Here is a 23,839-nt window from a genome sequence, read left to right on the forward strand (position 1 = left end):
GAGGGAAGCGGGGAGGCGGAAGGAAGGGAAGGAAGGGAAGGAGCTATGTATAGAGCCTAGCAGAACTCCTAGGACATATGTGCTCTTTAAGAAACTACTATGGGCCGGGCATGGTGGTGCACGCCTGTAATCCCTGTACTCAGGAGGCTGAGGCAGGAGGATCGCTGTGAGTTCAAGACCAGCCTGGGTTACACAGTGAGTTCCAGGTCAGTCTCAACTACATAGTGAGACCCTGTCTCAAAAAAACAAAAAAAACAAAACAAAACAAAAAAAGGAACTACTATGTATGTTATTCATGTCACTGGGGAACAATATGCACAGCGAAGAGAATGTGTTTCCTCAGAAGCCTGGGTCTCAGTATTGGCTCCAGCAGTGCCTTTGGGTGAGCTGCTTAGCCTCCCTGAGCGTCTATTTCTTTAGTTTAAAATGAGGGTAAAATTCCTTACTGCGTACAGCTTCTGGAAGGGTAAAATTCAGTAGTGTTTAAAAGGTCTGCGGCTTGGACACAGTAAGCAATAAACAAATGGCAGTGACAGTAATTACTCTTTTTATGTCCTGAGAACATTCCTATTGACCACTTTCAGAAAGACTCAAGTTGTCTACAAATAAGGCTGAGGAATAAAGTCATTAAAAAAAAGTTCTACAAGGCCTGGTTCACGCTCTGCATGACATCAAAGCACTGGGGCTACTCAATCAACATTCACCTCTACCCCCCCATATCAGTGCGCCTCAATTTTCATGAGAAGGAACAGCTTATCGTCGCTCTGGTTAGGGAGCGTTTCTGTGGTTTATAATTAATTTAAGTTCTTCTGCTTCAGCTTTCACTATCAGGTAGACTGGAAGTGACAGAAGAAAATGACAGTGTGGTCGGTCTTGCTGCAGAGAATGAGGCCGAACCTGGCTCTAAGTGCTGTTTTACTAAGATAATGAAACAGCTCAAAAGACACATTCAATCTAGCTAATAAGGAGAAGGTCTGAATGAGAAATAGGACAAAAGCACTGAACAGGGAATCAGGTACTTCTAGCACTCTAAGTAATTCACTTAGAAGGCCTGAAATTAGACTTAATCTGAACTCTCAGGAAAAACAGTTGTTTACTCTTTTGGGTATATTATCTTTCTCTAAGAAGTCCAAGAAACTTAGAAAATTTTAAATCAGAAGTTGTGCTCACTTAGCTATTTTTAATAAAAGATCAGTGCTCGCCACGAATCCAGCGCTCAGCTGTTACACCAGTGATTTCCGAACATTTTCTTCCCTCCACGTTTAAGTCACTTCCCATCGCTTTAAGAGCAGATGCTACAAAAGTCCTCTTCCCTGTTCCTTCCTTCCAAATATAAAAATATTTGGAGCACAAAGTTGAAATCAATAACACCAACAAATATAGTTACTAGTGGCCTTGAGAAGTCATGCTAGCAGCTTTACGAGCATTTCGGTAGCAAGCTGGTGGGGAAGTAAACCTCCCTGAAGGGCAATTTGGTGATATGTGTCACACACGTGAACATTTTCGTACTCTCTCTTCCAAAGTTCCGCTGCTTAAAAATTATTCTAAGGAAATAATTTGGGAATTAGGTAAAAATTTGCCTTTAAGAAAGTCCTCTGACGTATCTTTTGTAGTAGCCAAAAACTGGACACGAATGCCCTACAATAAAGAATTAATGCATTATGATACATCCATTAGAATACAGCTACCAAAATCCCATATTCTAGGTACTGAAATGTACTGACACATTGAAATGTAAAATCCAAACTAGAAAACTATGTTCTGTGTAAGTTCATCCCAAGATGAGTCAAACAAAGAGTAGGAGGAACGTGCTCTAAAACAACAGCAGTAGTCTAAGTGCTGAGATTTGATTTTTTTCTTTTTGCTTGTTTCCCATATTTTCTCATATTAACCATGTATCATTTCTATAAAGAGAAAAACTGTCACAATAATTACAAATGTGCCTAAACATTTAACTCTTGGCAAGTGTTTATAATAAAAACTCTGAGCAGGAATATCATATATCTACACCCATCTATCCTTCCAAACACTGACTTCACAGTACACTGACGACAAGGTGCACAGCCCTCAGAAATACTGCACAAATACAAGGGGCATGAAATAAGAATCTGAACTTGGTGGTGATTACTATGCAGTAGGTATAAAAATCCTGCAAGCTAAAAAGTGCTATGTGGCAGAGAGGAGGTTTCTGTAAAAAAACTGATACATCAATCCTGAGGAGGGAGGAGATACTTGACACAGTTACCCTTTTCTCAGTGCCAGGCAGGAATTCCTCCTTGGCTGTTTCCAGGAACTCCGTAATAGGTCTCAGCTGTGTTACACACTGTATCAGGTCCTCTTTGTGTTCCAGTAACAGAACAGACAAGGTCTTTCCCTCCCCTGTGCTCCCTGGGGGAGAAAGAATTAGAGACACACAAGAAAAGCTAGTCAATTTGAAGAAAATGACAGCATGGTTTGTCAAGAGAGATCTAACAGAATAGTAAAGTGATTCTCAGCTTATTCTGTGCACCTGAATGCAGAATCACTTTTAGAGAGGAAAATACTTTATTATTCTGTTTAAACTCTATGAAAGGAAAAATGCTTCATTTATCTGTCGAAACACAAAGCTTCAGAGCTAGCCATACGTTAACTTCTGGTTGGCATGGCCACTGCTTTGTACCTAACCCAAATCAGAGCAACTCCAGCCTCTTAAGAGCTGTCAGCGAACCAGCTCACCTTGGGCACCCAAGGCACTGCTTTGGATATGCGGCTTTTTGAAAGGCAGGGGACAGTGATGGCATTTTCCAATTCAAGATATCAGCCTAGTTAAGCAGGGGATAGAAATGGAGGCTTATGTTTAGCTTGTATATATTTAACATAGTTTCTGGGATGACATTTGAACTTCTGTGGAGAACATTTAATAACTAAGCCACTGAAGGTACGTATCACTGGAACCAAATTTTTTGGGAAAGAGAGGGTGCAGCAATGGCGATAGACCCCAGGGCCTTGTGTATGCTAGGCAGGCACTCTACCACTGAGCTACATTCCCAGAACCATTGAAACCAACCTTAAATCTCAAGTCACTCAGGAGGAGAGGACTCCCTCCTACCTTTTGGATGCACTGGGGCTGCATCTTCTGGCTGTGGGTCTGACAGTGCAGCTTTCACTGAAGGATTAGAGTCCTGGTACAGCCTCAACAGGGACACGACAGTCTGCACATCCAGGCTCTCGGCTCTTACTTTCTCCAAGATTCTCTGGAATACTGCACATCCTCCTTTACCCTCAAGACATTCCATTACAATCTGTGAAATTAAGTATCCAGAAAGAGATGAGCCAGTCAACAACCACATCTGGCAAGCAAGGCCCCCACAGCTGATCCCTCACCCTCTGTACGTGCTTCCCCAGCAGGGGTTGTAGCAACCCCAGTGCCATGGGCTCCCAGCTCAACCCCAGGAGGACTTCGATTCACAATCCACCTCATTCAGGGGATACCCTGCTGGGAGGCCTTCTCCAACCTAGCCCCACCTTCTCTTTATCAAAGGCTGTTTTACATTTGTCACACTATACTGTAAGCTTTTATCTTTTTCTCCTAATAGACTTCCTGAAGCCAGGGATTATGCTTTCTAGAACTCTGTATCTCAGCAGCCAGCAGAGCCTGGCACACAGTAGGTGTTCAGTGCATTTTTAACATACTTAACATACTTTTTACCTAATTATACCTTTCTGAATCTTATGACATTTTGAGTATTTCTTAGGCAAGGATATCTGAATTTCAAATTGAATGAACTGTCATTTTATTATTTGAGAATGCAATTAAAATCTCACAAGTTAGGGGAGAAAATCACTTTAAGTCATTTACATTATGAATGATAGACTATTTAGAAAGACATGAGCCTTATTACTTTTAGATATATTCTGTAACAATTAAGACTAACAATGTGTTGGCTTGGAGTTGCCAGCTGTCAAAGGAAATATGATTCGCATATTAATTATCTGACTTCAGTGACTGCTTCCAATATGAAGGGGCCTCAGAGTTTCTTCCCCTTACCAACACTGACCACACACCAGCCTGCCTCTGTCCTGGTGCCCTTGACTTTTTTTGTGGGGTCTGGCATTATTACCACCTCTGAATCAGTTCTCAGTTCTTCTCTGACTTTGGCGACACTGAAGCATGAAATCCCGACCACCCTCTTCAGCCTTCCCTATTGTTCTGCTCCCAAATTCATAACCGTAAATGAGATCTGACTGATCTCAACCCTTCGCTCTTTTCTCCTTTTCGAGCAGTTCTCTGCCAGGTGTGGTGGTGCACACTGTAACCTCAGCACTCTGAGAGGCTCAGGTCAGAGGAGTATCACAACTTCAAGCCCAGACCGGACAACTTAAGTGAGATTTTGCCTTAAAATAAAAACATTTATTTAAAGGCTGAGGATGTAGCTCAACGTGAAGAGTGCAATCCCTGGGTTCTGCTTTAAAAAGGTGGGGGTGGAGGTGGGGATAAGAAATGCTCTCAACTTCTCAGCTTTATCACATTTCACAGACCTCTCTGAAAATGGGCTCTAATCCCAAACTCTGTTTCAATGGAAGGCCACACAGTTTCTGCTGGGTATGTGTTAATTAGCAGAGCTCTTAGGGCCACCAACTATGCTCACCATCTTGAATCTTCCAGAGTAAAATATCAACCACCCTAGTGGTAAAATGTTTAAAATGAGGATTCTTTTCTTTGGTCTGACAGAACATCTCATACAAACAGAAAGAAGATCAATTAGAAGGCAAGATTACTGTTTCTGTTTTAGCAATAATTTGAAAAAAAATCATGTAACCAAAATGAAAAGTTCATGTGATAGTCATATGTGGAGTCTTTATACCAACCTTTAAAAAAAAGATTTCCTATGTGTTTTGGTCATCTTCAAAAGTAAACTTAGATAAAACAGTTTAATAATCCACATTAATATTTGATTGGAGTAAATAACTGCCACAAGCCTAAGGTAACTCGTCTTCTATTTTTAAAATAACAAACAAGAAATAAAGGCATGAGTTGAATGCTTAACATCCGTGGGTAAATGAATTTGCCTTGTCCTACTTTTGCGAGTTGGTCCCAAATCTCCTTAGAATGCCCTCCACGGACAGCAGTAGGGACCTTGAAGCAGGAAGCCCTTGCCTTAGACAGTCAGCCCGTGGCTTGCTTCTAAGGCAGAGATTATGACAAAAGCAATGGGATGATGCCCCTTGGGGGTGAAGGTAACAGGATTTCTGCTGCGTCTGTGTGCACAAGCGTGTGTGCACGCACCCATCTGTGCCCTGCTCTGGGAGATGTCCTGGGGACAGGCCCTTGTGGCAAGGAATGGCTGTCCCCGGTCCAAAGTTGGCGTGTAAGCCTGGAAGTGCGTCTTCCGTGGCCTGCCAACAGCCAGGGGAGTGAGCTAAGGCAGAGACATTACCTGCACTGAGCCGGAAATGGCTGCAGCCCAGCCGACGTAATTGCAGCCTGAGGACACAGCCATGCTACTTTTGGGTTCTTTACCACACAACTGCAAGTAATAAATGTCTGAAGCTGCTGAATTTTAGAGTAATTTGCTACACAGCCATCGATTTGTGTCTAACGTCCTTGATCAACATGTTTCCTCCTCTTTACTTTCCCTCTCCTTCCTTTTGTATGTCTTAATTGATGCAGCACATAGCTATCTCATTCTATCCTAGGACAGGTTTTATTTTCTTTTTTTCCACCTACAATTCTCTGAATATTCCAGACCCACCACTCTCGGTATACAGTGTGTCTGGCTCCGTCACTTGAGCTGGCGGGAGGAGAAACCTTCATCTGAGGCGGCATCTGATGCACTTCTCATTATCCTCTCTGCTGTCTCTCCCTCCGCAGAACTACTCAGCAGTGAAATTAAAACATTTGTTAACTCCAATGCTCAGCAGTGAAGCTAGGGTGACCATCTGGGAAGAGAAGGAGGGGTGGGCTGATAAAAGAAAGGACCAGGAGGGAGCAGAGAGCTTCCTGGACAGCCCTGTTTTCTTCCAGAACCTACTGGGGGACCCACACCAGAGCCAGCATGCTTGCTTTACTATGATAATCCCATTCCTGAAACAGTGTCTGCCCGTGTCACATACTTTGACAGGCTGCTACCATGTAATTGAGCTGAACCAAAACAGTTCTTTCAAAAGGTCTTCTTTAAGCATACATTTAGAATTCCTTCCATCCCTAGGGGACTGAGGGTAGACCATGTCAACGCATGGTCACACAAGTAATCAAAGTACTTTACCTATGAGTGAAACATAGGAAAATATATTTAAAGATGAGACAGTTTCCTTTCCATTGATGGTGTGGGAAAAAACATTTAATATTTTCCCTAACTCTTATCTTTTGACTGAATTTACTTCCCCCAACTGTTTGCCTACTATTCACATCTATTTGGGTTATACTTTACTCTTGTTCACCCGAATCCTCCCATGAATGCTGAGGGTCAGGTGATAGCAATAATGATACAGATGGAGCTGGGGGCATAGCTCAGTGGTAAAGCACCTGCTTAGCAGACACAGAGTCCTGGGTTCAAACCCCAGCACCAGAAAAATATAAAAATGAATAAATAAAAATTTAAAATAACAATATGGTTGCAATCACTCAACACCATCCTGGACACTGTGTGGACTACTCACCTCCTTAGGCCAGTCTCCAGCAGCACTGCTAGTGCTACTTCAGGAGAGTGTCAGAGAGGTTAAGAAGCTTGCCTACGGTCGCGGGGCTAGGGAATGGCCTGGATGACATATAGCTTTTATTCCACACATCCAGCACTCCTTGCATTCAGTTCTATCACCCCAATTTTAAGGGTAAATCAAATCCATTTATACTGGATCCTACTGGGCTTAGAATCCATATCACTGAACATAAGGCAGTATGTAAGACAATCTGTACTCTTCTTGGTCTCAATGAGTAGGATCGAGACTACACCTATTAGGTGCTCAATAAATGTTTAACTGAATAAAATTCACTTTTTATACAGTTACTAGTCCTTCTATATATAGTTTCGTATTCCAGACTTAAGAGAGGAGGGCTTGAGATTTAGCTCAGTGGTTCCACCACCTTCCTCTCAAGTGCAAGGACCCGAGTTGGATCCTCGGTACCCTCAAAAGAAAAGTTAACAGAGGAAATCTGGAAAAAGAACAATGTATTTTCATCTCTTGTCAACATGTAAAATGAATCCCACTCTGAAATCACTCTTCTTTTTGTTTGTTTGTTTGTTTGTTTGAGACAGGGTCTCACTATATATTTGAGGCTGACCTGGAACTCACTATGTAGCCCAGGCTGGTCTCAAACTAACAGTGATCCTCCTGCCTCAGCCTCCCGAGTGCTGGGATTACAGGCATGCGCCACCATGGCCGGCTGAACTCACTCTTGAGAGAGTTATCCTTCACTGTCAGTGAGCACAGTCCTCAAAACAGACCTGCACTACTGACCAGGTCTCCAAAATAGATTCACACAGGAGGAGAAATTTGTTTGCCTTTGAAATACAGCTGAAGGAAAAAAAGTGTTACTAGGTCTTCCACTTTGGGGTCTTTTCTAGACCTTTAGGTAGGGGCCAGAGATTTAGCTCAGTGGCACTGTGCCTGCCCGGCAAGCACAACGTCCTGAGTTCAATTTCCAGTACCCCCCCCCAAAAAAAATAGAACTTTAAGTAAAAAGTGAGTCAAACAGCAAAGAAATCAATAAGAGAAAGTGAGCTCTGTACTCTCAAAGACCCATTTTGCTTTATACAAAATTAATTAAAATCAAGGACATGGCTAGGAATTAAGAAGACAATTAAAAGTTCTAGCATGAAAGCCAGAAAAAAAACATGTAAGTCTGGCTTTAAATGAAGGTTTTACTCAGCTCTCCCAGAGAGCCTGGTGAGTCACTGCTTTTTCTAATGTTTAGGTGATGTAACACTGGGATACAGACTGGCAGAAGACACTTCCCTACCCAGCACCCAGGACATAGCTCTGTCATCAGTCCTGGCTTTTGTTTCACACAATGAAAGCAACCTGTCTTCTTCTCATGTGGCTGCAATCACTGCTGAGGGAATGGCTTTGCCACCTTTCATCATTTACCTCAAGAAATAAAACCATCAGGACATTGCTGTATGGTGTCCTCCCTAAACTCAATCTGGGCCGGTTGCACATCCCAGGTCTCTATCTCAACCAGAGCACTCACAAACCTCAACAAGCCTCAAAATTATACATAGGGTGGGAAATTATTTTTAATGTTAAATTATCAATGATGTTACAATGATTAACCTACTAACAAAACAACCAGCCATAACCAAAAACATTCAAAGCTCCTTGGTAACTAAAAATGCATAAACAAAAAAGCAAGTAAACTCAAAATGACTTTTTTTTTTTTTTTTAGACAGGGTCTCACTGTGTAGTTGAGACTGACGTGGAACTCACTATGTAGTCCAGGCTAGTCTCGAACTCACAGTAATCCTCCTGCCTCAGCCTCCGGAGTGCTGGGATTACAGGCGTGCACCACCATGCCCAGCCCTCAAAAAGATGTTTTAAATTGTACTAAAACATAAAACAATGTCATTCCAAGTAAACAGATGTTAAATCCATTAATCACTGAAACCTTACAGTGACTCCTATAATTTGGTGACTACCAAGCATACTTTCCAGGAAAAAAAATTATTCACATGTGTTAACAGGACTTCTTTGCTGTTAGGACACTTTGTAAGAACAGAGATCGGGTTTTAGTTTATTTTCCTAGCAACCAGGTCAGTGTTTGGCTTCTCTCAGTAGAAGTAAACTTCTACTGGATCATGGAGCAAGCAAAGGGTAACACTTGGAGAAACGAGGCGTTCTGCAGCCGTTCACAATACTGAAAGGTACCACCACAGACATTATGACGTATGCAAACATGCGCTAAGAGCTTTTTAGATTGTTAACTTCTACAGCAGTGCTTCTCCAAATGTGGTCCTCAGATAAGCAAGACAGCAGGACTTGTTAAAAAATAGAGTACCAGGCTCTACCTCAACCTAAGAGTCAGACTCTTTGGAAGTGAAGCTCAAGGTGTGTGCTTTAATGAGCACACCAAATGATTTTTATGTAACATTATGGTTTAGCACTGGGATGTCCCTCCAAAGCCTTGTGTGTTCAGAAGGTGACTGGATCACAGGGGTGCTGTGTTCACCAGTGGATTAGTCCTCTGAAAGGTTCACTGCTGACTTGCAGTGAGGAGAGGGGGCCTGGTTGGAGGCGGGTCATTGGGGGTGTGACCTGGAAGGTTATTGTCTCCCTCCCAAGCTCCTCCCTTCACTCTCTGCTTCCTGGCACCAAAACATGAACACCTTTCCTCTGCTACACCCTTCTACCACGCCATTTCTGCGTTGGAGCCTGCTGACCATTGACTGAAAGTGTGAGCCAAAATAACCTCTCCTCTAAATTACGGTATCAGTACTGTGTCCTAGTTGAAAAGGGACTAAGACATACACGTGCACCACTGTTACAGAGACTGGTTGCTTCATACTAGACACTACCCATGCAGCTCAGGAAGCTACTTCCAAACAGATGGTTGCACCTATTTGAAAGTATGCTTTATAAATTAAGCTTAAAGCAACAGCAAATCATTTCATGTGTTGCAGTAAACCACCATGACAGTAGGATGTAATAACACATTTGGCAAAAAGGGGCTTAGAGGTCTATTAAGCTTAAAACTACTAATTAACATATAAACAATCAATAGCTCCTGCTATGTGCATGACGTTTTACCACAAGCTTTACATAATCCTAATTAATTTATAATTACCCTATGACACATCCTTATTTTTTAAATTTTTTGGTAGTACTGGAGATTGAATCTAGGACATTTGCACCGAGCTTCATCCCCAGCCCCTTTTAAAATTTTGCGACATGGTCTTGACCTTGCTCCTTCTGTCTCTGCCTCCCAGAGTGCTGGAATTTCAGGGCTGCTCTACCATGCCCACCAGTGTATCCCTATTTCACAAATTAAGAAATTAAAGCTTATCATGACTAAGTTATTCAAAGTCACAATGCTACTATATGGTAAAGTAAGATAAACGGCATATCCACACAGTAGAACACTACTCAGTAAAAACAAGGGAAGAACATGTAACAATAATAATGAATCTCCATAATTATGCAGAATAAAAGCCAGACAAAACCAATACATACTACAAAACTCCACTTACTTAATTCTATAAAATATACAAACTAATCCAAACTGACAGCAAATCAGTATTACCTGGAGATGAGAGCCTAGAATGGGACAGGAGAACTGGATTATACAAGGATGTGACAAACTCTGGAGGGTGATGCAGATGTTTACTCTTCTGATTTTGATGATCAAAATTTATCAAATTATACACTTTAAATGTTTCCTGTAAGTCAATCATACCTCTTTATAAAGCTGTCTACAAGAAGCACAAAAGAGGAAGAACTGGGGACCCTAAGTGTAAGTGGCAGCCCCATATGTATCTGTGTATTTATGGCAACGCCACGGATCAAAGCCAGGCCCTCGTGCTCACTAAGGCAGGAGCTGTCCCACGGAGCTACATCCCCAGACCTTAGATTCAATGTAATCTTATGCTCTTTACGCATCTTTTCATTTTTTCTTTCTGAAGTTAAAAAAATGTATTATGGGCCACAACAGAATCAGTTTTGAATATAGCCACCAAGTGATCTGTACAGCTGTTGCTCTGACCTCTAAAACCAAGGAAGCAATAACTAAGCCTGTAAGTGAATCAGTGCTCTTCCAAACCACTAATAATGTTACTTCCATCAAAAGATTAGAGCAAGGATTTTAAAAGAAAGAAATGTTGAATTAATCCAAGTATAGCAGACACTTCTTAAGCCAGGACCTAGTCACCAGTGTTCAAAAAAAACAAAACAGCACAAAACTCAATTCAAGCAAGTATGAAGCAATACTAATAACTTGGGTATCAAGGTAACAAACTGATCACAAAAATGATGGATTTAACAACTGAGAGAACATAGAAGTGCAAATATATAAAACCAAAGTCTCCTTCAACATAATCAGTACAAAGAGTACCTAGGATTAATGATCTGAAACCTCCCAAAGACAGCCACTGGGGTCAGCCCTCTCTCATAAATAGCCTATCTCCCAAGACAACAATTTATAGTGATAGTCAAATGTTAATTAATACAGTTAAAATCCATATTAGACCGTGAATTTGGTTTTTTAAAATAGTAACCTGCTTGGGCCGGGCGTGGTGGCACACGCCTGTAATCCCAGCACTTGGGAGGCTTGCTGTTAAGAGACCAGACTGGGCTACATAGTGAGTTCCAGGTCAGTCTCAACTACATTGTGAGATCCTGTCTCAAAAAACAAAACAAAACAAAACAATAACCTGCTATGAATCAGGATATACACAAATACTGACTCAATTAACAGTCAGTCCCTAACAGACCCTGAGTTGACTGAGGACCTCCCCATACCACCCTCACCAATCACATGGGCAAGCCCGCTTTGGGGTGGGGAGGTGGAGGCTCACTCTGCTGAAGGCTGCCAATGGGGAAGCAGGGCAGTCAGAGTGGAAGCAAGTGGGGATCAAAAGTGCCTCTGGAGTCAAATCTGAAGGGTCAGGTGTGCAGCAGCACACAGGTGGGGTCTGTCTCAATGACAATACTGCACAAAGAAAAAAGCAGCTCAGAAACAGAACAAGACAGCTCTTTGATACTCTCCTGTTGGGTGATTCCTAAACATATTACATATGTGATCATTGTACCTTGTGAGAGCAGGGTAAGCAAGGGGGCAGCTCTATAGTCAGAATGCAAGCTGGGATGGGGCCTCAGTGGTGCAGCATTTGCCTGTCATGTGCAAAGCCTTGGGTTCCATCCCCAGCACTGCCTAGGTTTGAACTCTAGCTCTGGCTTGGAGTCTTACGAGCACTGTGCCTTTGCCAAGTTGTATCACTTCTTTCAGACAGTTTCCTCACCCATAAAACAGCACTAAAAACATGGAATCCACTTCTGTGATTTTTGAAAGCATTGAGTGAGATGAAATATGTACCAATCTCAGCACAATGTTTTCTTTTTCTTTCTTTTTTTTTTTTGTACTGGGGATTGAACACAGGCCCTTATAATGCTTGCAAGGCAGGCAGAGTGCCACTGAGCTAAATCTCCGGCCCAGCACAATGTTAAATTAATGTTCATCATGTTTTTATGACTAACAGTAGCCAGTGTATTCTTAAACATTAGTTGCAACTTACTGTGTTGTTTATAATAAATCATTTTTGTACATATTTTAAGTATCTGTTATTTTATTTTTATTGTTTTACTCTCTGATTTGGGGTTATCCAAGACTACCCTTTGCCTCATTTTATTCTTGGTTTATCAGAAAGGAATAGTGTGCAAGGTTGGGTATGTGGCACATGCCTGTAATCAGCATTCAGCAGGCTGACGCAGGAGAATCCTGAGTTTGAAGACAGCCTGGGCAATACAGCAAGCTCAAGGCTGGCTTAGATAACATAGTGACACCTTGTCTCAAAAATAAAAAAGAGAAAGAAAAGCTAGGATTCCTATGGTCATCAAAATATAACTTCAAAAGAACTCAAAACAATCAGTCCCCCCAAATATAAAGACCCGATTCAAAAATGGGCATCCGAAATGAACAGACATTTCTCAGACAAAGAAGTAAAAGCAGCAAGAAAATATATGAAAAAATGTTCCACATCAATGGTCATTCGAGAGATGCAGATGAAAACAACACTGAGATTCCACCTCACCCCACAAAGAATGGCTGCTATCAAGAAATCACACAATAACAAATGTTGGCGGGGTTGTGGGGAGAAAGGAACCCTCCTCCATTGTTGGTGGGAGTGCAGACTAGTGCAACCACTATGGAAATCAATATGGAGATACCTCAAAGAGCTTGGACTGGAGGTTCCATTTGACCCAGCCATCCCTCTGCTGGGTATCTTTCCAAGAGAACTAAAAGAATCATATCACAGAGAAGTATGTGCACCCATGTTTATAGCGGCACAGTTTGTAATAGCTAAATCTTGGAAACAGCCTATTTGCCCATCCGTTGGAAACTGGATAAAGAAGTTGTGGTTTTTCTATAAAATGGAATATTACTCAGCCATAAAGAGCGAGAGAATAGATTCATTCATAGGAAAATGGATACATATTGAAGATATACTCCTAAGTGAAATAAATAAGTCCCACATGTGTAAATACCAAATAGTTTCCCTGGTGTGAATATTCTGCAACAATGCATAAGATTCTAATAAGATTACTGACATTTAGAAATGGGAGGAAAGGAGCTAAAGGTGTAGGGAAGGTGTGATACGTAGGGGAAGAACAAAAAGGGAAAAGAAAAAAATGTGAGAGAATGAAAAGATGAAAATAAAGTGTTTGTAGATGGGGAGGGGAGGAGGGGGTGAAGGGAGGGCAGAGGTAAGGGGAAAAAATGAGAATCAAGACTTGCCATGTAAAGGTACATGATCCCAACAATGAATGTAACTGTACTGTATCCCTAAAATGTACCAATAAACTCAATAAAATTAAAAAATAAATAAATAAAAAATATATATAACTTCATTTTGAAATTATTTTGCTTAGTGCTTTTGCAAGACTGCCCTGTAGGGAATAAATGACGAAAAAATTCAAATTTGAGAAATTTGAAACCCTGGGGTATTCTGCATATTCATTCCTCTGCCCCATGAGGAAAGTTGACATGGTATCTTGAGAACACCAAATTAGCAAACAGATAAAGTTCCGGTACCTACCTCCTTCTGTGGGCCTTTAATTTCTGAACATTCTTCTAGCCTTTTTAAAATGTCCTGAGTAACCAAGAGTGCATCTGAGAAAACATTTTCATTCTCTAGAAGAAAACTCAGCTCGTTGCGTTTCCTCTCACATTCTAAATGTAAAACAAAGTAAGACAAAACAGTGATTTGTTCCTCAAAATGACTATAAAGTTTTCAGCTGTCAGAGAACCTTCAGGTCACAGACTGCACACCTGGAACCTCGGTGCTGAGCAACAGGCACCACAGTCTCTCACAGATCCCTCCCGTGTGCCACCCTGAGCCTCTTAAAAGAATGGATAATGATCAAGTGGGACACTGTCACTTCACCCGTCTTCTGCTTTGTAAGTCTTCCCCAGAATTTCAACCCCGAAAAACACAGACACTCTTAAACCAGAATGCTGTAGTGAGGTACTGTATTGAACTAGGGTTTGTTGCCTGTGGTGGGCCTTGGTAAATTCATCAATGAAATAAAAAAATAATAGAGATCATCAAATACAGCAATTGACAACAGAAGTACACATTTCAATTAAAGCTGAAATGAAGTTAAACATAAAATGAAATAAGTACTACCTGGTTCTGTGCTTGACCCCTTTGCTCCACTCCAGGTCTGTCCAGCAGGTGAGGGGGAGCCAGCTTCAGCTGGGTGAGGAGTCTCCACTGGGGCTTCTGCATCCCCTGGAACCTCCTGGGCAGTGGGAAGACCTGCACTCATCTCTTGGGTTCCTGTATGGATCGCTTCGTGGGCCTCAGCTTTCACAGGGCCCCCTGGGGTGGCAGAAGACTCCAGGGAGGAAAGAGACACCCCCACACCTTCGGAGGAAAGGACTGCTATTTGAGGCATCTCTGTCTCTTTCCTACAGGACTCTGAGGATGGCGCAGAGACGTCCCTTACCACCTGACCCTGCACGGAGCAGTTTACAAGGCTGGTGAGAAGATTCTTGCAGCTAACAGCCACATCAAACATCTGCAGGCTGTCGGCTAAAGAGATGATTTTGGAGAAGTTGTGTTTTCCCACAGGTAATTTGCCAGTGTACATCATTTCTAACAAGAGGGCAAACTCCTCGGGGCTCACAACAGCCGCGTCGATGGAGATGGTGTCTGTGTTATCCAGCAAGGTTTTGAACAGGAGGCTGGCGGCGGCCAGGACAAGTTTGTGAGCCCTGAAGTAAATGGTGCCGATGGAAATGGTGCAGTCACAGAACTGCTGCTCCTTGCACAGCGTGTACAGCTGCTGCAGCAGCTGCCGGCTGTAGTTGGGGAGCTCCATCACAGCAGCTCTGCCTTAAGACTTCGCTTCCTCTCTCCTGCCACGACACCAAATAAAACTTCATGATCACATGGGAAATGCCTTATTGTAACTGCTAAACAAACAAAAAAGCAACTCACTCATTCATTCAACAAATGTTGCCCAACAGGGAGGGGCAATATACCAGGTATACCACATTAATAATTATAGTAATTACCATGTGCTTAACTACAGGAAAGGAACTATGCTGTAACTACTCTATGGGATGCTATTCTTGCCCCCACAGAGCTGCTGGCCACCTGGAAGAATACAGAGACTTCAAACTGAATGTCTCCAGCATGCTGAAGCCATCTGCAGCACTGCACAGAGCCAACATTCCTTCTCTTTAACACGTATTTTTTATTTCTGAATTTTGAATTTTGGTATTAGTACATGTTCGTAGTACACATCTGCATTCCTTGTGTGTAGGTGGTACATGTACAAAACACATCTTAACTCTTTGTATCCTTTTCTCTATCCTGCCCTCTCTCCTCCCTCCATTTTTTTTTTTTTTTACCGGGGATTGAACTCAGGCCACCAAACCACTGAGCTAAATCCCCAGCTCATTCACTCCATCTTTTGATTACCTTCCCATTTGAGAAAGACCACTCTCCCTACTTCCTATTATCTAATGTTTATTTTGTTCTGTATATTTTGGGATTTCTCATATAAGAAAACCATGCAATATTTAAGCTTGTGTGTCTGATTTATTTCACTTAACATTATGGACTCAAGGTGCGCTCATTTTTCCACAAATGATGGAAGTTTATTCTTCTTTATGGCAGAGCGGTACTCCGTCATATGTAAATACTAACTTCTTTATCCATTCATCTATTGATGGACATATAGGCTGCTTCTAAGATTTAGCTATTATGAATTGCAACTTGTGAGAATACACCTAGAAGGGGAAATAGCTGGATCAAATGGAATTTCTAGTTTAGGTTTTCTGAGGAGTCTCCATACTAATTCCCACAGTGGTTGTACTAGTTTGCATTCCCACCAACAATACAGAGGATTCCTTTTTCCCTGAAGCCTTGCCAGCATTTGCTATTATTTGATTTTTTGATGATGGCCATTCTTTCTGGGGCTGAGATGGAATCTCAGTGTTAAGTCATTTCTCTAATGGGCAGTGATGTTGAACATTTCTTCATGTAATTACTGGCCATTTGTACTGTTTCTTCTGAGAAGTAGCTATTCATTTCATTTGCCCAGTATTGGACTGACTGAGTCTTTTATTTTGGGAAGTCTAATTTTTTAATATGTACTTTTCAACTAGCTCTTGATCAGTGGTGGCAAACCCATGGCACATGTGCAACAGTGGGCTGTCTGCATCGCCGAAAGCTCTAAAAGGTTCTCCATCAGTGCTCTATGTTCTCCTACTGACCAGCCATGCCCTCTCAGTTTCTCCTGTAGGTCCCTTTCTGTTCCTTTTCCAGCTCTGGCTTCTCCTTTGAATTCCAGATATATACCTCCAACTACCTACTCAGAATCTCCACCTGAAAGCCTAATAGGTTTCTGAAACTCTACACCTCCAAAAGTCTCCTGCCTTCTTTCCCACCTCATAGCAATTCTGTCCTTCTAGTTGTTCAGACTAAAACTGTAGAAGTAGTCTTTGACTACTGATTTTCACATACCCTAACTCCAATCCTTTATCAATCCTCTTGGCTCTTTTTTTGGGGGGGTACTGGGGATCAAACTTGGGGCTTTGAGCTTGCGCCGAGGCAGGCGACAGTACCACTGAGCTAAATCCTCGGCCCCTCTTGGCTCTATTTTCAAAACATATGCCAAATCCAATCACTTCATGTTGTCTACAGCCAGTCCAGACCACCACCTCCATTTATCTGGATTACTGCAATAATCTCCTAACTGCTCTCTATGCCTCTGCCCTTGCCTCGTACTACTACTCCTATCTCACTTATCTTCAACTTGAGTTTCTATTTAGGATACGGTCAGAGCTTGCTGCTTCTTTGCACAAAAGCCTGAAAGGGCTTCCAGTCTCAATGAAAAAGTCAAAGTTCTTATAATAGCCTCTAAATCCCTTTATGATCTGTCTACCATTAGCTCTCTAACCTCATATATCTACCATTGTAGACTCATACAGAATAGGGCTTTAATAGGGAGAAGTGGTAGTAGAAGAGAGAGGAGAAGAGAGTCAAAGAATGCACAGAAACTGTAACTATCATGATTTAGGAACTGAGGGATGTGAACAGGAGAGAAACATTCAAAAATCACTTAATGCACTCAGGAGGCTGAGGCAGGAGGATCACTGTGAGTTTGAGACCAGCCTGGGCTACAGAGTGAGTTCCAGGTCAGTCTCAACTACATAGTGAGAGCCTGTCTCAAAAACAAAACAAAAAACAAAATCAATTAATGTATCCCATAACATCACAATGGTTGGGGGGGAGGCACAGTGCATCAATGAGGCAGAAAGACAATTTAATGAAATCTAATAGTCATTGATGATGAAAACCCTCAGCAAACTAGAAATAGAAAGGAAGTTCCTCAACTTGATAAAGACAACCTATAGGCTGGGTGTGGTGGTGCATATCTGTAATCTCGAACATGGGAGGCTGAGACAGAAGATTGCAAGTTCAAGACCATCCTGGACTAAACAGGGAGATACTATCTTAAAAAAAAAAAAAAAAAAAAAAAAAAAGAACATTTACCGAAAAATCCTACGTATACATCATATTTAATGGTGAGAATGCATGTTCTTCTGCTAAGATCAGGAACAATGTATGTTTCCTCTTACCCCGCTTTTCAACACTGTACTAGCATTACTAGCTCCTACAAGGCAAAACTAAAACAAAATATAAAATTATTTTTGTTTGCATATAACATGATTGTCTATGTAAAAAAATCTATTAATTGACTAAAAAAATACCTCTTGGAACTAATAAGTGATTATAAGAAGGTTGCGGGACACAAAGTTAATATACAAAAGTCAATCTTATGTTGGCAAAAAATTTAGAGAAAAATAAACAGGGATGGAGGGGAAGAGAAAATAAAAAGAACTGAGATGTGTTATGCATATGTACATGTACCAATTTCCCACAATGAGTCATCGGGTGTTGCAAATATATACTAATAAAACCTTTTCAAAAATACAAAAGTCAATTGCTTCCCATATACCATCAATGAACAAATGGAATTTGAAATTATACTCCCAGAGCTCAAGAGGCTGAGCCAGGAGGACTGCGAGCTCAAGGCCTGCCTGGGCTGCACAGCAAGACCCTGTCTCAAAAAACCAAAAGCATAAAAATTAAAAAGCTATTTAAAATTGGCAAAAGACCTAAACAGGTATCTCTCTGAAACAAATAAAATGGCAAGTAAACGTGAAAATATATTCAACATTTTATGTCATTAGAGAATTGCAAACTAAATCAACAATGAGATACCACTATCTACTTGTGAGAATGTCCAAATTCTGAAACACTGGCTATGTCAAATGCTGATAAAGATGTGCAGCACAAAAAACAGTCATTCATTGCTGGTGAGGATGCAAAACAGTAAAACCACTTTGGAAGAACTTTGGCAACTTGTTTCAAAATTAAACATACCCTTAATATATAGTCCAGCAATCACACTTCTTTGTGTATAGCCAAAGGAGCTGAAGACTTTCATGCATACAAAAGCCACATACAGATGTTTTTAACAGTTTTATTCACAATTACCAAAACTTGGAAGCCAGCAAAGAAGCAGGTGAATTAGTAAATAAACTGTGGTAATATCGTGTATTCAATTCCAAAGAGAAATGAGCTATCGAGTCACAAAAAGACACACAGGAAACTTAAATAAATATTAGTGAAAGAAACCAACTTAAAAAGGCTATATACATGAGGCTTTGTGATCTAACTATATGACATTGTAGAAAAGGCAAAACTATTCAGATAGTAAAAACATCCGTGAATATCAAAGGTTATGGGGAGCCAAGGATAAATCAGCAAAGAACAGAGGATTTTTAGGGCAGTAAAACTATTCTGTATGAGTCTACAATGGCAGATATACGTCACTCCAAACCCACAAATGTATAATACCAAGAATGAACCTTAATATAAAATATGGGCTTTAAGGGGCCGGGGATTTAGCTCAGTGGTGCCCCACCTACCTCACAAGCGCAAGGTCCTGAGTTCAATCCCTGGTACCCAGCCCCCTCAAAAATATATGGGCTTTAAGTAATAAGAAAGTGTCAACAAAAGTTCAGTGATTTTAAGGTTCTGGGGTGATGTGAGATGTCTAAGGGGAAGCTGTGAATGTATGGGGCACACAAACATGTGGGAATCCTCCATACTTTCTAGTCAACTTTGCTGTATACTTAAAAATTACACTAAAGTCAGGGATTTAGCTCAGTGGCCACGCCTGTCTCACATGCCAGTCTTAATTTTGAAAGCACAAGGTCCGAGTTTGATCTCCAATAAAAAAAAAAAAAAATAAATTTTTTTTACTCTAGCCATGCATGGTGGTGCATGCTTGTAATTCTAGCACTGGGAAGGCCTGTAACCCTAACAAAACAAAACACTGCTCTAAAAATAATGCTTATTAAAATGTTCACAGAAGGAATATAGTTTGTTTTTCCAGTTCTGGGCACTCCAAACCCCACCTACACTATAGTAGCTAACACTGTTAGGCACTCATTAATTCATATAATTTTTTCAGTTTGCTCCAAGAGGATCTCTGAGAATATTTTGTTGCTGTTTTTGGTTGAGACAGGGTCTCACTATGTAGTTCAGGCTGGTGTTGAACTCACTATGTACCCAGGCTGTCCTCAAACTCACAGTCATCCTGCCTCAGCCTCCTAAGTGCAAGGATTACAGGCATGTACCATCCATCATACCTAGCTGATCTCTGAGAATATTTAAACTCATTGCTTGTGTACAGTCTGTTTTAATATCTGTATTATAAATATATATGTAGGAGCTTCAGTGGCATAATCAGCAAGCAATACTTATATAAATATATAAACACACACATATATATTATTTATATATAAATAAACAAACAGCCCTAGGAGCTAAATGACTTGCTACTAATAGTAGCAAAAGCAGCAGCAGGAATAAAATTTGTATCTTGTGGTACTTATGCAAAGAGGAAAAACCGCAAAGACTTAAAATAAGCAATTGTAGGTACTATCTTTAGAAAAGAACTGAAGTTTTAAATTGACTATCTGAGAAAAAATCAGAAAAAGAATTCAATTCACGGATAACAGGAAGTATAAACTGACAACAGGCACTGATACAAACAAAATGTAATGACATGTAATTTTTTTCATAAGGCAAGGTATGGACTTACAGTGCATCAGAAGACTTAGCCAGACATATATCAGATGGTTTTAAACATTCTTAATAAGAAATTATTGACCGGAGTTATATTTTCAGAACAAATTAAAACTTAAAAGACTACTTTACGATCATTTTTCTGGGAAGGGTGTCTACATCTTTTATCAAGATTAAAAAAATAAAAAGAACTACAAAGATGCAGAGGGAAGTATTTTGAGCACTAACTATAGGACTTTGTGGTCACAGCTGTTTAATATTTTGCTAACAAAAAAATTAGAAAAGAATATAATAACTTTAATAGAGTAAGTGTGCAGTGGTTTAACAAAACAAAAAAAACAAAAATAAAACCCAAAAGTACGTACCTTACCAGTTCATAGATACTAACAAGACAGTAATAAACTTGGTCAATTAAAGAAGAACAGAGATAACTAATGCCAAAACAGTCAAGGGTGGTAAAGGGTTATATAATAAATGTAAGCTAGCAATGCTGAAATTTGAATATTTATTGAGATTAGCAGGAATACTAATTAACAGACTTTTGGCAAAATGGAACATTGGGCCGATGTAAATGGGTCTTTTCTCTAACTACAAACACAGAAATTCTGGATGAAACATAGCAAAAACCCTTTTAAAATACATAAGTCAAGTTAAAAAAAAAAGAAAAGAAAAGAAAGAGATCCCTAGGCACCTGAAATGAAAGAGACATCAAAATCAAAGCTTGAACAGTAAGTGGGAGTTGAGACCATGGTGGCCTGTAGGTTTCCAAACTCCTACACAGGCCCAGAGCTTGGAACAGGATGCATGAATGCTTACATCGAGACTGCAAATATGGCTTCAAGCAGGTAGAAAGAGGGGAGTTAGAACTGAATCCCCTGCATAAAGCCCAGAGCCTCAAAGGCCTATTCCTCCTTGATATGCAGCCTTGAAAACTCTGTTCCTGGCCCAAGAAATGATGACAAAGCTTGCCAATTATCTAGGCCTTAAGTAGGAAAAAAGGTACTCATAAGAAACCTAAAACGTAGGCCTATGCCATACAGAGGTGTAGGTACCAAATTTACATTATATATCATATAGGAATCTTGAGCTGAGAAATTCACATAAAAAAACTGGTTCCTGGTACACAGCAGAAAAACATGGAATACTTTCAAAATCCACAGCATGGAGACTCACACAGGGAAAAAAAAAACACAGAAAAGAGGCATCCTCATATGAAGACCTCAATGTGAAAGGCAAATGTAGAAAACGTCAGAGGTGAACTTTGAAAGCAGGGGTAGGAAAAGACTTCTTAATACCTCAAAAGTAGGAAAAAAAATGGAATTTGATTATATAGGTACTAAAAGAACTCTGTAGACAGATTCAGACAGATCCATAGACTGATGGCAGAAACAAGAGAGATCTGCAAAGTTTAGAGCCGTCAAATATCTGATATATGTAAGGAACTTCTATAAAGTTAAGAAAAAATAAAACCACAAATAATTTGCTAACGAGCAGTAATGATAATTACAACAGTAATAGCAGCTAGTATTTATTTGATGCCTATTAGTCTCATAAGCTATAAGTATATAAATTCATTTTATTGTCTTAACACCCGGTGAGGTAGATACTATTATTTTCCCTTCTTAAAAAATTTTTTTCCCTTTGACTGGTGGGGAGACTATAACGCAGATAGGTTGAGTAATTTCTTCAAGGTGTAACACTAACATGTGGTAAAAATCTGGATTTGAATCTAAAACTATCACTGATAGGTATATAACTGATAGAACTGTTCTTGAAAAACACTGTGGTAATATTTAGTGAGATGTGTTGCACATATATGCCTTGTAACCTAAGAAGCATCCTCCTGTTTATGTGCTCTAGAAAAGTTTTCACACGGGGCTGGGATTTAGCTCAGTGGTTCTACCACCTGCCTCACAAGCATAAGGACCCGAGTTTGATTCCTGGCACTAAAAGAAAAGAAAAGTTCTCACATAGATCTATAAGGAAGTATGGCCAGGAAGATCACTTTGGCATTATTTGTGGTAGCAGAGAGAAGAGAATCAATTTATATATTCATCAACAAAAGAACATATAAGGTAAAGTGCAAGATGTATGCTATGGGTTATAGTGCTTTAGATAGGACAAATGTCTTACTGTTCAGACAGAAACATGGATAGATCCTAAATATGCAGTACTGAGTAAAAGCAAAACCAACTAATCATCACCAGGATGAGATAGGATAATACCATTGATGTAAGTTGCAAACACATACTTGAAACAACACGATACATAAGTTAAGGCTGTACAGACAAAGACATTTTATCAAATGTATTAGAGTGGGTACCTAGAGGAAAAAGAGGAATGGAAACAGGAGTTGGGGGTGAGGAAGAAAATAAAATGAGAGGAGCTCTATATTAGCTAGATAAATACATGAGTGTCACAGAAAAGGGGGGTCCCCGTATCTGTACCTGAAAGGCAAAACATGGAAAGTTACATAAGGAAATCAATCATGTAACTTCACCATGAAAGAAAGTCACTACATGCAAGAAACAGGAGGAATACTCTGAGAACTGAAAATCCTAAAATGCTATAAACAAGCTGTTTCATTTTCACAAACAGGTAAATCCCAGAAAAGACATACTGAAAAAACAACACTATGAAAACAGGACAGGCATGTATAAAAAGAACCAAAAGAACTTCTAAAAATAAAAATAAAAATCAGTCACTGAAATTCATCCTTTGAAGAATTAAACAGATTAGATATAGCTAAGGAGAAAAATCAGTGACCATGAAGAGAAATCAGAGAAAATTGCTCAGAAAGAAATAATGTTAAAAAGACAGAAAATATGAAAGAAAGGTTAAGGAACATGGAAGACAGAATGACAAGGCTGAATGTGGGTCTAACAGGCATTCCGGAGGGAGTAAGGGAGAACATGCAGGCAAAACAATTTGAAGATATAATCTCAGAATTTTCTGAAATTAAAGACAGATAGGAGTCCTCAGAATGAAAATGTCAAACTATCAACAACACAGAAAAAAGAATTTCAGCAAACCAAGAGAAAAGCTATTACTTACAAAAGAACGACAACTAAACTGATAGAAATCTGTCACTAATAACAACAGGTATCAGAAGAAATGGAGTAATCGTTTTCTAATATTAAGGGAAATAAATACCAATGAGCCAAGTATCTGTATAAGACTTTCAAACTATGACAAGAGATTAGGGAGACTGTTACTGAGAGAATTGCTATACAAGGGAAAATAAACCAGAGAAAAGAAATGAAGTGTAAGAAAAAAAAAGCCAATGGCAAGCAAAGAAATTGCAGAAAGACTGACATTACCAAGTGTTAGTGAGAATGCTGAGTAAGCACAACTTTCATATATTGTTAGTAGCAGTGTAAAATAGTACAACTACTTGGAGAACTGCATGGAAATTTCTTCTAATAAAGAATGAACAGGGCCGGGGATTTAGCTCAGCGGTTCGGTGGCCTGCCTTGCAAGTGCAAGGACCCGAGTTCAATCCCCAGTACAAAAAAAAAAAAAAAAAAAAAAAAAAA

At 40.2% G+C, this 23,839-nt stretch overlaps 1 protein-coding gene across 6 annotated transcripts in view; it reads right to left on the bottom strand.

Moving 5' to 3' along the window:
• The window catches only part of Zbtb40 (zinc finger and BTB domain containing 40), a 74,354-nt gene that overhangs the window by 25,334 nt on the left and 25,181 nt on the right, over window positions 1-23,839 (bottom strand). For all 6 annotated transcript variants that reach the window (XM_010626003.1, XM_010626007.1, XM_010626006.1 and 3 more), the window contains 4 exons: window positions 14,316-15,049; window positions 13,725-13,858; window positions 3,089-3,281; window positions 2,246-2,388 (listed from right to left, as the gene is read on the bottom strand). In XM_010626003.1, the coding sequence (XP_010624305.1) occupies window positions 2,246-2,388; window positions 3,089-3,281; window positions 13,725-13,858; window positions 14,316-15,012 (1,167 nt within the window). In that variant the 5' untranslated portion in view covers window positions 15,013-15,049. The remainder of the gene's footprint in view (window positions 1-2,245; window positions 2,389-3,088; window positions 3,282-13,724; window positions 13,859-14,315; window positions 15,050-23,839) is intronic.

Source organism: Fukomys damarensis, unplaced genomic scaffold (assembly GCF_012274545.1).
Source record: "Fukomys damarensis isolate Sample0158 unplaced genomic scaffold, DMR_v1.0_HiC HiC_scaffold_23, whole genome shotgun sequence".
NCBI lineage: Eukaryota > Metazoa > Chordata > Mammalia > Rodentia > Bathyergidae > Fukomys > Fukomys damarensis.